This window comes from Manihot esculenta, chromosome 3 (assembly GCF_001659605.2).
Source record: "Manihot esculenta cultivar AM560-2 chromosome 3, M.esculenta_v8, whole genome shotgun sequence".
NCBI classification, from domain to species: Eukaryota; Viridiplantae; Streptophyta; class Magnoliopsida; order Malpighiales; family Euphorbiaceae; genus Manihot; species Manihot esculenta.
The window spans coordinates 1,516,163-1,532,474 of record NC_035163.2 but is presented as its reverse complement, the minus strand read 5'-3'; the positions used below and the strand labels follow the sequence as shown (position 1 = coordinate 1,532,474).

Sequence of the window (16,312 nt, the reverse complement as noted above, 5' to 3'; positions counted from 1 at the left end):
ATCAGGAAACTGAAAGACTCAGAATAGTGCTATTTCTTATACTCTTCCTCAAAGATGCCAGGAGATATAAAATAGCCTTGCGGTTATAAAACTCAAGTATTAAATCTCTTAAGTTGAGTGGGAGATGCATATATGTTTTCCACAAGCCATGAAAAATAACCACACAACTTGACACGAAGAGCATAACAAGACATTAAAATGAATGTACAAATACTAAACAAATACATATCCTGGCAAATTTATGTGCATTCCAGAGCATTGCCAGATGAAAGAACATGAAAATAATTTACCGGCGAGATGATTCATTGGTTACAACTTACAAACCACTTAAAAAGAGACTAGCTACCAACCAGAAGAGAAGAGTCAAGTATCCACCAAAAATCTACTAGCAAATGTACATCAATCAATCCCATGATTTAGTTAATAACAAATATGGACTGCGACAGTTTTACTCTTTGGATGACTTGTTGATTAGAGACTTGTGAATGTGTGGGATAACACCACCTCCAGCTATTGTTCCTTTGATGAGGGTGTCAAGTTCTTCGTCACCACGAATTGCTAGCTGCAAATGCCTGGGTGTTATACGTTTCACCTTCAAATCCTTGCTTGCATTACCAGCTAGCTCCAACACTTCTGCTGTGAGGTACTCCAGGATAGCAGCAGAGTACACGGCTGCTGTTGCACCAACCCTTCCATGTGCGGTTACCCTAGATTTCAGGAGACGATGGATACGTCCAACAGGGAACTGCATGGATGCAGGATAAGTTAAAATGTAGACAACTTAGCATAAGGAAAAGAAAAAAAAATGAATATGCAAGCTAGGCAGCAGCATATCGACAACTATACCTAGTCCCTTGCAAAATTCAAAGAGAACATTCCAATGAAATGAAATTACTACCAGAACATCATAGGATAAGGCTGTAAACATGAGGATTTTGAAGGCTAAAACTAAAAGAGTTTGGATTCAGAGTTATGGAATATAGGCATTGGAAGTAAGAAACCAAAAACAGCAATAGGGGCTTGAAATTGCTTCTAGAAATCCAAACAAAACAGAAGAAATAACTTATAAACAAATTGCCAAACAAGGTGAAAGATTGCTGGACGCAGCCTCACAAAAAGACAAACATCCAACTCTATGTGCTTAAAGTGCTATGAAAGAAAGCACACAAAAAGCTAAGTTGCCACTAACAATTGTGATATTGTTATTGATCAAAAATTAATAATCGATAAATAACAACAATAACCTGTATCATTGAAATACATGAAACTCCACTGTTGAACAATGAGACTTTATTTAACATCATACTTATGCTTTACGTATATGGCAAAACTTGTTTGTCAATTGCATCTCAGTGCACAACAAAAAGCCGCCATGGATGTTATAAGTAGTTATAAGATTCCACACTGCTCTGATTGGTTCTTCAAAAAATAATAAAATGCCATGGTGGTTGCAGGATTTTAATTACTCGAGTAGCAGGATATAAACTCGATCTATAGAATAGCATCTAAAACTATAACATTTACACTGTGATTGTGACATATAATTCCAGATACCCACTCTAAAAGAACAATAACAACATTTTCTGAGAGGAGGTTCGAAGCTGCTAGTACTTTGCTTCTCTCCCAACAAAAACTCTCATACCAATTCCCAAGTCATTGATTTAAACAAGTGAAAGCAAGAAAAAAACAACGAGCATTGAAATTCACGCTTCACATCCTTTAGGTTTTCCCAACTATAAATTACCAGCAAAACTAACCCAAATAGTTGATCGAATTGTCACAAAAAATCAGCAACCAGTATTCATTTCTCGATAAATTAGGAATCTTTAACTAGAAGATAAGATACATCCTAAAAGAGCAGAAAGCACAGGAAAACCCTACCAAAACAATCACCCATGAAACCCAAATGCCCAGTAATAGTAAAATAATCATATCAATATAAATTCGAAGGCAAATTGAGAAGAAAAACTCAGAAGGGAACCTGAAGGCCAGCGCGAGAAGAACGAGAGATGGGTTTCTTCTTATCTTTATCTTTGCTTTGAGCTGGGGTTTTTCCCGTTATCAATCCCTTGGCTCCTTTCCCTGACATCTCCTCTTCCTCCTTTCCTCTACAAGAGACAGAGATCGAGCTTAGATTTAGCTCTTCTTTCGAGATATTTTCAGATTTTGACACACGACATTGGCAAAAAAAGGAAGTGCAGTTAAACAAACACCCTCCATAGCTTAACAAAATTACATCTTTGCCTCTAATTCTCTGGGTTAATTAGCCCCAAAGCTGAATCCTTTCGTTTTGTATTTAAGGGTAATAATGGAATTGAGTTTGGCTTACGTGCTTTGGATTCTCTCCCGCCACAGATGACGTGTCGCTTGGTCGGTTTCTGAATCTCCAAGGAACCCATGTATATAATAAACAGGGGAAAATGGCAAGCGAGAAAGAAATCCAAGAAACCAAGAAGAACACAGTGATCAAATCAAGAGAATCCCACTCGCCGGCGGAGCCAGGTCTACACACAAATAAGCGTCAACTAAGAGAAAATTGCTACTAGCATGTATAGAGTTAACCAGATACAAGCTATTTTGATTGAAACAGTTCCTAAAGATCCAAGATAAAATTGTGTAGTCCAAAGATGTATTGCTCTTTAGAATTATCAATCAAAGAGTATTAACGTCTTTGTTATAAAAATACCAAATAATAAATCAACTTATTCCAAACTAAATTTTTTTGAGTAGAACAATTGCTTGATTTTTCGATTTTGAACACACAAATGCAAGAGTTCTTGAGGTGCCTTTAATTCTATGAAATAATGCCTTTTCATCTCACTTCAAGGTCCTTGTTCTTTATTGGCTTTGCAAAGCTAACTCTGCTCTAAAAATGTTAATTCTCTCTCTATATATATATTGAACCTAAGATGGCTTGAACTCATAAGAAAGCAATATGTAGATGGAAATATGCCAGTAAATTTATGTTGTTCTTCTGTCTCTCTCTCATTCTCATGTGGATATTAATTTTTTCTTCAAATTATTTGGTGGGTTAATTATTTCATATATTAATAGTGGTTATCACCGTTATAAAAATAATTTTTTTTTCATAATTAGATATATCACATTAATTTTTATTTCAAACAGTGATATACATCGATGATCGTCGGACTTTCTCTATTTGGAACAAAACCGGACACGAGAAAAACACTGATTCAAAACTCATCAAGCTTTCTTTAAATAGACCGATCTAGTAACTCATGTCCTGATCCGAATGCGAAGGGCAGGTTGGATCCACTGTAAACCCAAGTGCAATGAAAAATAATCCAATTCAGTGATGTGAGAGAAAATAGTTAAATGGCCGCTGACGTAGAGAGAAATTCTAATACATCCATATTTAAGTTAATACTATGATAATTTTGACAAGAATTCTTAGTAATATATAAATACATACAATCGTCCACAATTGATGCGGGATCTAAAGGATCAGCTCGTGGGGCCACAACACATACGCACATCGACTCATCATTCCGCGTCAAGTTTTTATACATGCACTACAATTTGACAATATATATATATATATATATATTTCAGGCAGTGTGCACTGAATTTGGAACGTGTGCCCTGAGGAAAGGGAGGGTTCATGTAATGCAGGAGGATTTCAATATGGCCGTGGGAAAAAACGAAGAAGCTCGAAACCGAGAAAAAAAAAAACAGATTTGGAAGTAAAAAAAAATTGGGGCAATTCGTTAGTCGTTTCTTTCAGGTTCTGCAAGTTGGAAGTTCTGCTTCATTTGAGCTTCTTCTGGAGGATAAAGAGTTTGACAATACTTGGTTCATACATGTGAAAAGATTAAGCACTTGTCTATTCTAGATTTGCTTTTGTCTTCAAAGTTTCCTTTTTTAAGATTACTTATGTTCAAACTGTTGAAAAATAAGACATAAAGATCAATACTTTAACCCATAAGCTTTTATTCAATGATACTGAATTGTCTCCAACTTTATTATACTATCAAAAAAACATTTTAGTTAGAATTTAAATCAGTTGACTTTGGAATATATGCTCACATTGATATCCTTTTAGGTCGGATATGTATATACAGTACTTGATCTTAAGCAGTTAGGGAAGTATTTAAAGCAGCGGCTTTACTGAGAGAGACAAGCTTGGAAAAGTATAAGTAGCAATGGAAATGCAAGACTTTTTTTTTCCTTATATTATTGAAAAATTATTCAACATAATTGTGATACATATAATGTCTCTCAAATTATAATTAAAAAATTTGATTAAACTGAAAAATTATTTTAGTAAAATATAAGATTGATTTTTATAAATAATTATTTCGATATTCGAATCGTTAAAAGTGTTTTTTTACTCTTATAATAATTGAAATTTATATTATCGATTATCAATTAAATATTTATTCGGAGTAATGATTCAACAAATTTATAGTGATTTAGTACCATAACACTAGTGAATTCAATTCAAATCATCTATGCACTCAATCATAAAATGATTAAATGATCAACCTCGATTAAATATTAATCGTCGAGTGATGGCACTCGAGAGTGGAGCCCTGAGAGCTGAGTTCTAGACGGTCAAATGTCTCGACATTTCTTCATTTAGGTAACCCAAGTTACTGCAATCTCCTACCAAACCTTAATAATTTCAAAATTCTGTTCGCCTAGCTTTGGGCTTGGATTCATTCTTACTTTTAAAAATTTCTTCATAAATCACGAGAAGTGATTCCTACGAGAATGTATTTAATAATTACTTTTGTTTTATGTTCAAATTTAACAAAAAGAAAAAAAAAAGGACAGGAATAAGTACGTAATTAGTGGCCGCTAATTTTGGATTAATGGAGAAGAAGACGCAATTAGAGGAAATCTCTTTTGTTCTGCCAACCGTTAACGCCTTCTTAATTTTTATGTAATAATAATTTTTGGCATAGATGGTCCCCTTCTTATGCTTTGACCAATTAACCATTGATTTTCACGAGGTGTGAAAGATTTTGGTTCAACGTTGAATCTTTAACCCAACACAAAATCGATTTTGTGCTCATTTTTTTTTAATAATTTTTAAATATATTACTAATTCATATATATATATATAATTTTTTTTAAATAGAAATAAAAAATATAGAATTTGAAACTTTTTAAATTTACTCGAATTCACTTATTATGAGATTAAATCTACTAGAATTGTTATAATTATGTGTTATAATGTTATTAAGCTGAAATTAATAATAATGCTCTCTAGAAGACATTTCTTTTTCAAGAATAAAAAAAATAAAAAGTCTTGGATTTTCTAGAGAACAATATATGCAAAATAAATTATATTATTTAATTAGAATGCTGATCTGTTATCGATTAGAAAACAAAACATATTACTATCAGCTTAATCAAACATGAAAACCCACATACTCATTTCACTTTAAGTTCTTGAACTCTTCATGCTCCATCAAGATTCAAGTCCTGCAGTACAAGAAAAGGTGGGAAAATGAGTAGAAAATCCAAGAAAACTCCAAAGAAAAAGAAAGAAAATATAAAAGAAAGAAGTGAAAACTAAACTTACTGCTGATATTCTATGTTAACAGATGCTACAAGAGTTTGAGCAATCCGAGAAAATGCAGTATCAGAAAGAACAATAGTTGCACCAGCAGATGAAGGTCTAGTAACTGAGCTTGCTGCTCTATCGACAATCTTAATCCGAATGGTCTGATCTGGACGACAAGCTCCTCGGACACTGGAACTGATGCATCTCACCAAGTACTGTCTCCCACAGGCCGCCCCATTGTCCCATATGCCCTCTGAGGCCGCCGCAAACAGGTTGTTTGGTGGGAACTGCGACTCATCATTACCAAAACAAGCAGTTGCTGCATGCAGTTTGTCCAAATTTCAGTTATGGAAGTTATAACAGTTAAGTTTCAGAAATTAGCAATGGCAACTTACGTAAATATGGGGGACTGTAGTGGGCTGCAGTGCCAACATCTCCATGTGAGAGATGGAAAAGGGTGGCTAATGATAAGAAGATGAACACATATGAAGAGAGTTGCTGGTAAGGTTTAGACATTTCTCTTCCTGCAAGAAAGGAAATAAAACCAAACTCTAAAATTTAAAATATAAACTGCCGAAAAAGAAAAAAGACGAGATAAAAGGGATGGAGTCAAGATGCCGGCTTAATTCGGCAAATGGACGCTTCCAAATGTGAACATGAGAATAATCATCGATTAATTAAATGAAAATTTTATATAGTATAAAATATAAATCAATTATATTTGAATAAGGTGATAAAGAGATTTTATAAAATAAATGAAAATATTTTACCATAAAATTTTATTCATAATTTTTTTATGTTTGAAATGTTTAAAAAATTTAATTAATAAAAATATTATATTATTTAAAAAAAATTAAGTTATTTTATAGAAAAAATAAAAATATCAAAATTTTTATGCCTTATAAAACTATTATAGGGTATAATAGTCATTTTTATATTAAAAAAAAAAAACGGTGTTTCCTTCGATTTTAATAATTTATTCAAATAAAATAAAGTAAATCACAATTTTATTGTTTCCTTTTCTCTTTAATCTCATTCCATTTCCACTTTACAACTAAAAATCCATGCAGAGGATTAGGGTTAGGGTTTTAACAAGAGATGAGAGCATTAGCAATTAACATCCTTCATAAATTAAAACAAAATAATTTTTATAATAAAAAAATACAGAAAATAAGAGAGAAAACGAGAGAGAGAGAGAGAGAGAGTACCTGATGGAAATGGAGTTCAGAGAAAGAAGGATATGATTATGGGGTGTGCAACACAAAAACTGAAAGATTTGAGCTTTATATGAATATCGGAAATCCCTAATTTTAGGGATAATGAGTTGGATATGAAATTATGAATGGTGAATGAAGAAGATAAACATTCTAAATTTTTGGAAACGTATGGCTGGATAAATTCGTTTCTTTAACTAAACGCTTTAATTGGAAAGTAAATTTTGTATTAGAATAGTAAAAAAATCCTAAATTAGTTAGTTGCCAATACAAGGATGATATGGTTGTTTTTCCTTATAAGCCAGATTTGGCTTCCTTCCACGCAAACTGTACATCCTACTGGAGGAATTATTGGGTGTTTCGTGAGTAATATATCCAACCCTTTGTATAAAATACCAAACTAAAAATAATAAACTAATAATTATTTTTAGGAAAAATTACTTTTTAATCCCTGAGATTTAACGTAATTAACACTTATGTCCCTCTATTTTGGCGACCGAACACTTAAATCTCTCACTTTCTCTTCCGTCCAAATTCGTAGTCCTTCCGTCCAAAATAGCCGTTTGATCAAAGAGTCAAAAATGAGAGGTAAAATTTTTTTACCAAAAGTACCCTTAATGAAATTGTTAAACCCTTCTTCTACTTCATATTTTCTCTGTTTCTTCCCTCCATCCTTCGTCTCTCTCATATTTTCTCTATTTCTTCTCTCAATTTTTCTTCTCCCTCATATCTTTTCTATTTCTTCCCTAAATCCTTCTTCCCTCCATCCTTCTTCTCCCTCGTATCATCTCTATTTCTTTTATCCTCTCCGCGCATCTCTCTTTCTTCTCCTTCCTCTCAATCCTCCCCTCTCTTTTTTTCTCTCCATTTCTTGAAATTCTCAGTGAGTTCTAGAAATCATTAAATAATTCTTGAAATTTCCATGGGAACTTGATGAAAGTTCCATGGAAACTTGATAAAAGTTCCATGGAAACTTGATTTCTTTTATAATTTTCTTTCTGATTTAGGAAATTGTGAGTGCGGAATGGCGGATAGTGTGAGGAGACCCAGCAGAAGTTGAAAAAGCTATAAGTGCGGGATGGTGAGATTGCAACCTCGCCAATATAGCTTCTCTATTGCAGGATTGACCTTGATTCTCTCTTCCTTAGGAGAGGAAAATGATAACTCCCTTTGATTTTCAAGTAATTTCTTGTGTCAACTCTATTTTTCAATTTATTTTCCTTTCAGCTTCTAGCACTCTTTTTTTTCCCAATTTTGGGTCTCTGTGATTGCTGTTTTTTTTTCTCTTTTGTTCTTTTATTTTCTAAAAGTTGTAACTTTTGAATTTGAATTTTGATGTTTGGTTACTTTTGTGATGTGGGTTTTAATATTAGAACGAAAATTTTTCAGTTTTGTGTTAGATCCAAGCTATTTGACATCTTTTCATTTCCATCGTATTGTCTGAACAATTTTCTCTGCTCAACGTTAAAAATTTTCTTTCCAAGTCTTTCCCCACCTGTAATCCATGGTGAGATTTGGGTGGTTTACTTGATTGTCTTGATAGTTGACAAGATTTATATAATTACTGTGCTACCAAATATCAAATTCGTGATGGAGAAAAAGATGGAAAATAGAAAGGAAAAAAAAAAATCAGCAATGGGCAAAAAGAAATGGAGAGAATATGAAAAAGAAGAAAGATGGAGAGATTTCAGGTTGATGAGGTTTTAATAAGTTCATTAAGGGTATTTTTGGAAAAAAGTTTCACATCTCACCTTTGACTCCTTGACCAAACGGCTATTTTGAACGGAAGGACTACGAATTTGGACGGAAGAGAAATTGGGGGATTTAAGTGTTGGGTCGCCAAAATAGAGGGACAGAAATGTTAATTACGTTAAACCTTAGGGATTAAAAAGTAATTTTCCCTTATTTTTAAAATGAAAATTGGGTAAATTTGTTTTTTTTTTTTAAATTAATTTCATGAAAATACATTAAACTTTATTTAAAATCAATAATTAGCAAAAACTGAGATTTTTTTCCAATAATTTTCTTATTTTTTGAGGCCACAGCCTTACAGTTACAATCAAAACACCCTGCAGAAAAGCCCAAACAAAACCACAAGACAAGCCCAATCTACTCCAGCAACGCTAGCCAACCTCCGCCCCGACAGGGGGATCGCCGCCTTGAACCGATGCCGTCCGGCTGAAGGCTAAACAGTTACAGCATTTCTTCTTACTGAAGCTCAGTCAAGGTCAGCCAAACTAAGCATTCTAGGTACAAATCGAGCACTAACCCTTTCATCGATAAAGCCAAGGTTAACTCATTAACACTCAAAGGAAAGAGTAAAACAGGCCAATGGCAATCTCAGTCTCCGTTAGCCGACGAGGGGCCTGCGTGCTGCGATATCGGCGCCAGCGCCTGCTTCCACAGACCTATGCTTCCAGCATTGAAACGGTAGGATCAAGCTCATCTATCTCGCAGATCTCTGGATGGCTACTCTCCCCTTTGAACCTCAAATCTGCAACCAAAACTCGACCAACTATCATCTCCCTTCCTTGCCCCCAGGGATTCTACCTCGGCTTTTTCGAGAGACGATTTAGAATGAAAAACACGAGAAAATAGAGCTTGAGAACTGAAGTAACAATTATGGATGACATTAACATACCTACAATGACCAGATTGTGCAGAGTTTTACAAAACTAGGGCCCAAGCCAAGTCCATAACAGCCCAATGTTTTTTGCACTTTTGTTATATTATTTTTATATTTCCTGACAGAGATACCACCGTCTCTCAAAATTATGCTTCCTTTGTCTGATTGTCTCTTCTCTACCGTCCTGCCTCAATTTTAGTGATTGTTTTCGCCTTGGTTGTTGTGGATGCTTATTATCGTATGTATCATATATTCTGCAAGTTTCTTCTGTCTTATCTGCAATTTTGTAAATTATATAGCTTAGTAATTATGATTTCCGCTTTCCATTCGCAAAGAATTCTACATTGAACCCATCAAATATTTAAGTTCTCTTATGCTGATGAACACCCAAAATCATATCATTTGAATCGTACTAAATTTTGGGTAGCTGGATCTCTGTTGTTCCTGATGGGTACTGCTGCTCCTCAGTACCCATATGGAATCACTGCACATTTCGATGGAAATTTTGGTTACAAGTTGGATACTTCAAGCTCCAAGTTTCCTTGTAAAGTGGGATTTTTAAGACTTAACTTGTACCAAAGTTCTGCTTCCATCACTAATTCCAAGGTAAGTAGAAATTTTCTCCTTTCTTTTTTAAGTATGAACCATTAATCTATCATTTGCTGACTTTTGTAGGTCTTCTACTTTCTTTAGTTGATAATTTTTTCATTGATAGTAGATACGACAGTTAAGGGCGTCAAATTTCATTTCTTCTTAGTTTTATGGGCAAGAATTTCCATTTTGACTTTCTACATTTTTTTATGCTTGTGAGCCTATACTCGTGTGCTATTGATTGTTTTATACGAGTTACTGCCTGAGAAACGCAAATGGAGGATAAATAATTCTGAATTGGTCCAATGCCTTGAAGTTTGCATGTGCATGTTTAGTTAGCTGACGCTATTTGGGTCATAATTGACACTATGACTCTAAGCACTGTAGTTTAAATTGCATCTAATGGGGAGGTCAAAAGTTTATTAATCCAATATTTCTTTATGGAATAAACTAAAAAACTAGCAAAAATCCGTCAAAAAAAAATGTTCCGAAGTTCCTGTATTTCAAGTAAACTGTTCATTTGGTCAGTAACACTACTGGAGAATTTTAAGTTCTTAACTCTGGTAATTGCCAAGTTTAAATAAGGTCAGGATGATTCAGTTACAAATAAATGTATTACGAGTTTGTAACACTTTAGAGAATTTCCAGATTATCTAGATTTGTAAGATGCTAATTATGCCTCTAATGGTGTAGTGGTAGTAGTGATAGTGTTATATGCCGTTTATTGTGTGGATGTACATGATTTTATTTTCTTATTTGGGTAGGGATTTGTCAGCCGAATATGTTCAGTACCTGATCTTGATGATATCTTTTGGGAGAAAGTTAGTACACCCATACTTGATGTGGTTGAAAACCCCATCCACTTGAAAAATTTGACCCCTAAGGTTAGTTTATGAGCTTTATTTATTTTTCCTTAAATTTTTTTTTACCGCCTTTAAGATGTCAAGTTCTGTAATTACTAGAGATTGGTTTGAACAGGAACTGAAACAACTGGCTGATGAAATACGAGCAGAATTGTCTTCTATAATGTCAAGGACTCACAAATCTATTAAGGCCAGTTTAGCAGTGGTGGAACTTACTGTTGCCGTTCATCATGTTTTCAACGCACCAGTGGACAAGATACTATGGGATTTTGGAGAACAGGTATTAGCAGAAACAAGAGGCTGAATCATGGTTTACTTATTTCTCTGTTTATTTATTGACTTCTCTATTATTATTATTATTATTATTATTTTGTTGGGGAAGGGGGACACTGTTGGGGGGGGGGGTAATGAGATAGGGATTACTGAAATACGAAGCAGTTGGACTTTGATCGAAACTAAATTACTTATAAGATAGCATCTGATATATCACTACATCAATTTTCCATCCATTTTTTGGCAGACATATGCACACAAAATTCTCACAGGAAGGCGATCCCTTATGCATACTCTGAGACTAAAGAATGGACTTTCTGGCTTTACATCTCGGTCTGAGAGCGAATATGATCCATTTGGGGCAGCGCATGGATGCAATAGTATTTCTGCTGGGCTGGGTAATATTTCTTTTTATCGTCTCCTTACTCTTATTTGAATTTTGATATTCTATTTTGATCCTTCTTCATGGCAAATTCCCTGCCTAGAATTTTCAGAACTCAGATCTTATAGCCAAAAATAAAATCCTGTTTGATGCTTACTGTTATGGAATTTCTAATAACTATATCTATGGTGGGAACTGAGGGATAGCAGATGAAGTAAGTTGCAACTTGTTTGGTTGATTAAAGGTCTGAATTTTTCATCTAGTTGACTAAGAGATGTTCTAGGTATCAAGCTAGCAAATATAAACATTAGAACTCTAGTTGTATTGGATATTTTTTCAGAAATGATAATGGGATATTCTTTCTTGAATCTGTCTCTTCTTTCTCCTTTTCTATTCCAATTCCCAAGTTCTTCTTCTCTTCATGTTCTTGTATTTCCTTCCTTGCTTTCCTCGGTTTTCCATTTCTTTCTCCTCACTTCCCCTGCTGCCAAACTCTAGAGGTAGGCCTATAATTTCAGTTCCTAACAGTCTGCTGTGCTGTTAGCATGTGAAATAAACTTCTCAAGTTACTTTAATTGAACAGGTCCTATGTGTGTGTGTTATTTTTTATGGTTAAATTTGAACTTTGAAAGTCACATCGAATTGCCTTCACATCAGGGATGGCAGTTGCACGTGATGTGAAAGGTAAACGGGAACGTGTTGTTACAGTCATCAGCAATGGGACAACTATGGCTGGTCAGGTCTATGAAGCAATGAGCAATGCAGGTTATTTGGACTCAAATGTGATAGTTATTTTAAATGACAGACGTCACTCTTTGCACCCAAAGATTGAAGAGGGCCCTAAGACTTCGATAAATGCTCTATCTAGCACCCTAAGCAAGCTGCAGTCAAATAAATCATTCCGGAAATTTAGAGAAGTTGCAAAGGTAGTCTCTACAATTCTCTTTTTAGTTGCTTGACTAAAAGCACAACTATCATTCTACGAGGTAGTAAAAAAGTTTTGAAAGTGAACAATGCTGTTTTATGAGTTAATAAATTTCTGTGACAATCAATAGAACAATCAAATTTTGTGCCTGGTGCTGCTGTAGTACATAATATTTGTGTATCATCTTGAAACTGAATTCTGGGTGTTCTTTTTTCCCTTTCCCCTGTCCCCATTCCTTTGACAAGGGTGTTACCAAAAGGATTGGTATGGGTATGCATGAATTAGCAGCCAAAGTTGATGAGTATGCACGTGGTATGATAGGTCCCCTAGGATCAACTCTCTTTGAAGAGCTCGGTTTGTATTACATAGGCCCTGTTGATGGACACAGCATTGAAGACCTAGTTTGTGTTCTACAAGAAGTGGCATCTCTGGATTCTATGGGACCTGTCTTGATACATGTAATAACAGAAGAGAATAGAGAACCTGAAGATAAGCAAAAGAGTAAGGAATTGCAGGAAGGTATTTCGTTTCAAATCCTTCAACTCACTTGTGTTTGTTTCATAGATCAGTAATATATGCTTGTGTGCATGTTTACTATAATGCTGCTATGGAAATATTACTGCATCACCTTGGCTTCTATAGTATCCAATATTTTATGGTAGAAGTCAAATCATTCGGTGTTTGATTCTTACTATACTTTCATAATCTAATAAACCTTTGGAGTTATGACTAGCACTAGGATTTGAGTTAGCTTAAGGCTCCCAAATGTTGTAGTAAGCCTAAAACACTTGTAACATGCCCAAAACACTTGTAACATGTTCCATCTTCAATGTACATTCGTCATTCCTAGGTATGTAGTAACCAAATCTTGGGATAATATTTTCGGCATATAGCAACTCCAAAACATATAACTATTGCACAACCGTGACGCAACATGCAATAGGTAGTTGTTGAAGCCATTACCTAGTCCTCTAAATTTTCCTTCTCTCATCACTTTTGCAGGCTCATTTTTATTCGATTCTTCTCTCTATAGTAGTCATACTCGAACATATAGTGATTGCTTTGCGGAGGCTTTGGTTATGGAGGCAGAGAAGGACAAAGATATTGTGACTGTTCATGCAGGAATGGAAATGGAAAAAGCTTTTCAACTGGTTCTGGAAAGATTTCCAGACAGGTTTTTTGATGTGGGAATGGCTGAGCAGCATGCAGTTACATTTTCTGCCGGTTTATCATGTGGGGGCTTGAAGCCATTTTGCATAATTCCTTCTGCTTTTCTACAGAGAGCATATGACCAGGTTCTCTTTTTCTGCATGTCTGTGTGTGGGTGTGTGCTTGGACAAGTTTATCTGAAAGTGTGGTGTTGTGTAGAAGCATTGTAGGTTTTATCTGGTTGGGGGAAATTGTAGACAGTGGGGTTTATTTGAGTACTAGTAATTATATGTATTGACATCAATTGTGGAATAATTATCTTAATTGTTCTATATTTTTTTTTTCCTTTGTGGCTTCTACAGGTGATCCATGATGTAGATGTGCAGAAGATTCCAGTTCGTTTTGTCATTACAAGTGCAGGATTGGTAGGGTCAGACGGTCCCACGCAGGGTGGGCCATTTGATATAACATTCATGTCATGCTTACCAAACATGATTGTTATGGCACCATCTGATGAAGATGAGCTTGTGGACATGGTGGCCACTGCAGTTCACATTGATGATCGTCCGGTCTGCTTCCGTTATCCAAGAGGTGCCATTATTGGGACAGATCATTTTGTGCGCAGTGGAATTCCAATTGAGGTAATCCAGTTAACTTCTTTTTTATTGACACTTCCTTCTGCTGTTATTAACTTTACAGAAATCTCTAATACTCTGAAATTTCATTTTACTGTACCATACCGCTATCAACACAACACGGCATGGGATACGACATGAAATATGCGTCTGACACATATTCAATCAAACACTTAAGGACATATTCTTTCTTAATTAATAGAGCACTCTTTTCTCTCAAGATAAAGAGCATGTACTTAGAAAATAGTTGTTTGGTTATATTTTGGATAATGTATTTGGTTGTATTTGATCCTCTATTTATACTATTATTATCATTGCATATTTTTTTGTTCTATTTTATTTTATATAACATAATGTATCCAAGTACCTAAATCTAAATTTAGATCAATATCTCCATAATTTCTAATTAGAAAGTTAACGAGTCAAACACGGGGATATACACTATGTACTCATTTCTAACACTCCTACTTGAGTCCAAGTAACATAGATAGAAACATTTAGTTTAGCTCTTACGAAAATTGTATTACTCGCTGACTATGTCAATTTTTTAATGCTTGAAATTATTATTCATACTTATTCTTCTTGATCTTTTTGCTTTCTCATTTCATGCTTTTACATGCTTGTATGTTGGCCAAACACATTCATTTTGCCACATCATATGTTATTGTGTGTAATGCATGTTGTGTTGGGCAAAAATGAATATGCAACATATCTCCCTCAAAAGGTGTTCATTTACTTTTCTTTGGCACAGTTTATTTCAACCTCTCTTGTTTCTTACCTCTTCCCTTTCAAATTTATTTGAATTATGGAATATTATTTTGTTTTGTAATTTCTGATTTTCTATCTTTCTCTTTCTTTTTCTAATGACTTCGTGATCAATACAGATAGCCTAGTGGTAACTGCATCTATTGAACCTGGGGAGACTTGGGCCCTCCACCTTTCCCTTTAGTTTAAAAGATTTTTAAAAATTCTTAATGCATATTTTGAAATTCTGAGTTTCAGCATTATTGTGCTTGTACGTTTTGTTTGACTGCTGTTTTCTGCAGAGCAGGTTGGAAAGGGAAAAGTTCTTATAGAGGGTAAAGATGTTGCTTTGCTAGGGTATGGAGCAATGGTTCAGAACTGCCTCAAAGCTCGGCACCTTCTTTCAAAGCTTGGCATTGAGGTAACTGTTGCTGATGCAAGGTTCTGCAAACCTCTCGACATAAAGCTTCTCAGACAACTATGCGAAAACCATCCATTTCTGGTCACAGTTGAGGAAGGCTCTGTAGGGGGATTTGGATCCCATGTTGCACAGTTCATGGCTCTCGATGGAAAGCTTGATGGTAGAGTTAAAGTAATACCTTTACTTCCACAGAACTCATTAATTGCTTCATATTCCTATTTATATAGAGACCTATACAAGGCATGAGATACTTGCATAAACAAGTGAACTATACTGGATTGCTACAGCTACATCATGTAAACATATGAAGTGCAGTGCATTATTCAATGATGATAACTCTTTTGTTTTTTGTTGCATCTTAATTCTGATCTTTGTTCCTAATTAATTTCTCCAGTGGCGACCTATCGTTTTACCGGACAGCTATATTGAGCATGCATTGCCGAAGGAGCAGCTTAACCTTGCTGGACTGACTGGACATCACATTGCTGCAACAGTGCTAAAATTGCTTGGCCGCACCCGCGAAGCTCTCCTTTTAATGAGCTAGAAATCTGTATTTTCTCTGCTATTTTTCTTCAAGATGTTGAGCCTACAGTGCTGCACAGATTTGTGTTGGTAATTAGTTAACAGATTAACATTATATCAGGCTTGTAATGATTGAACAGGACTGAAAATATTGCGAAAATTGATCTTTTTGTGCTCTCCCCTTTGCATGAAATTCTTTTACAATTGATGCATGAACGAAGTTCTGGTGAAGTTCTTTTGTATATTAGTCTTCAGGTTGTCTAATTTTTTTAGATTTTTCATTCATTTTGACGTTTTCTCTATAGATTGTTATTATTGGTTCTTAAATTTTTTAAAATTTTATTAATTCATCTATATTTTAAAATTATTTAATTAAAATATTTTTATATTTTGTAAAATTAAATTTTTTAATTTTTTATTAAATAAATTGTTAA

At 34.7% G+C, this 16,312-nt stretch overlaps 3 protein-coding genes across 5 annotated transcripts; 1 reads left to right on the top strand and 2 right to left on the bottom strand.

Moving 5' to 3' along the window:
- Window positions 1-168: 168 nt before the first annotated feature.
- LOC110611806 (probable histone H2A variant 3) lies at window positions 169-2,180 on the bottom strand. Its single transcript, XM_021752295.2, has 2 exons — window positions 1,982-2,180; window positions 169-745 (listed from the first exon to the last, which is right to left on the bottom strand). Exons 1-2 carry the CDS (start codon window positions 2,087-2,089, stop codon window positions 449-451), a joined length of 405 nt encoding a protein of 134 aa, XP_021607987.1. The 5' UTR covers window positions 2,090-2,180; the 3' UTR covers window positions 169-448.
- Window positions 2,181-5,277: 3,097 nt separating this feature from the next.
- LOC110611805 (EG45-like domain containing protein) lies at window positions 5,278-6,847 on the bottom strand. The gene is made up of 4 exons (XM_021752294.2): window positions 6,742-6,847; window positions 5,929-6,057; window positions 5,552-5,852; window positions 5,278-5,451 (listed from the first exon to the last, which is right to left on the bottom strand). The coding sequence occupies exons 2-4, from the start codon at window positions 6,047-6,049 to the stop codon at window positions 5,445-5,447; spliced, it is 429 nt and encodes a 142-aa protein (XP_021607986.1). The 5' UTR covers window positions 6,050-6,057; window positions 6,742-6,847; the 3' UTR covers window positions 5,278-5,444.
- A 1,949-nt stretch (window positions 6,848-8,796) lies between these two features.
- On the top strand, window positions 8,797-16,055 carry LOC110611802 (probable 1-deoxy-D-xylulose-5-phosphate synthase, chloroplastic). 3 transcript variants are annotated; one of them, XR_002487390.2, is made up of 10 exons: window positions 8,797-9,979; window positions 10,729-10,848; window positions 10,943-11,107; window positions 11,348-11,498; window positions 12,140-12,408; window positions 12,653-12,926; window positions 13,410-13,702; window positions 13,919-14,197; window positions 15,238-15,527; window positions 15,751-16,055. XR_002487390.2 is itself a non-coding variant. In XM_021752287.2 (10 exons), exons 1-10 carry the CDS (start codon window positions 9,821-9,823, stop codon window positions 15,898-15,900), a joined length of 2,145 nt encoding a protein of 714 aa, XP_021607979.1. In that variant the 5' UTR covers window positions 8,799-9,820; the 3' UTR covers window positions 15,901-16,055. The 3 variants fall into 3 exon arrangements, 2 of the variants coding, with proteins under 2 accessions (XP_021607979.1, XP_021607981.1); XM_021752287.2 differs by having other exon boundaries at window positions 8,799-9,979; window positions 15,243-15,527; XM_021752289.2 differs by lacking the exon at window positions 8,797-9,979 and having other exon boundaries at window positions 10,927-11,107; window positions 15,243-15,527.
- Window positions 16,056-16,312: the final 257 nt, after the last annotated feature.

Bases quoted from the DNA above. Each gene is read 5' to 3' on its own strand.
- LOC110611806 (XM_021752295.2), bottom strand. From the start codon at position 2,089: ATGTCAGGGAAAGGAGCCAAGGGATTGATAACGGGAAAAACCCCAGCT. The intron at 746-1,981 runs GTTCCCTTCTGA...GCATCCATGCAG, and splicing joins CTTCTCGCGCTGGCCTTCAG to TTCCCTGTTGGACGTATCCA.
- LOC110611805 (XM_021752294.2), bottom strand. From the start codon at position 6,049: ATGTCTAAACCTTACCAGCAACTCTCTTCATATGTGTTCATCTTCTTA. The intron at 5,853-5,928 runs GTAAGTTGCCAT...AACTGCATGCAG, and splicing joins CTACAGTCCCCCATATTTAC to CAACTGCTTGTTTTGGTAAT.
- LOC110611802 (XM_021752287.2), top strand. From the start codon at position 9,821: ATGGGTACTGCTGCTCCTCAGTACCCATATGGAATCACTGCACATTTC. The intron at 12,927-13,409 runs GTATTTCGTTTC...TCACTTTTGCAG, and splicing joins GAGTAAGGAATTGCAGGAAG to GCTCATTTTTATTCGATTCT. The intron at 15,528-15,750 runs GTAATACCTTTA...TAATTTCTCCAG, and splicing joins AGCTTGATGGTAGAGTTAAA to TGGCGACCTATCGTTTTACC.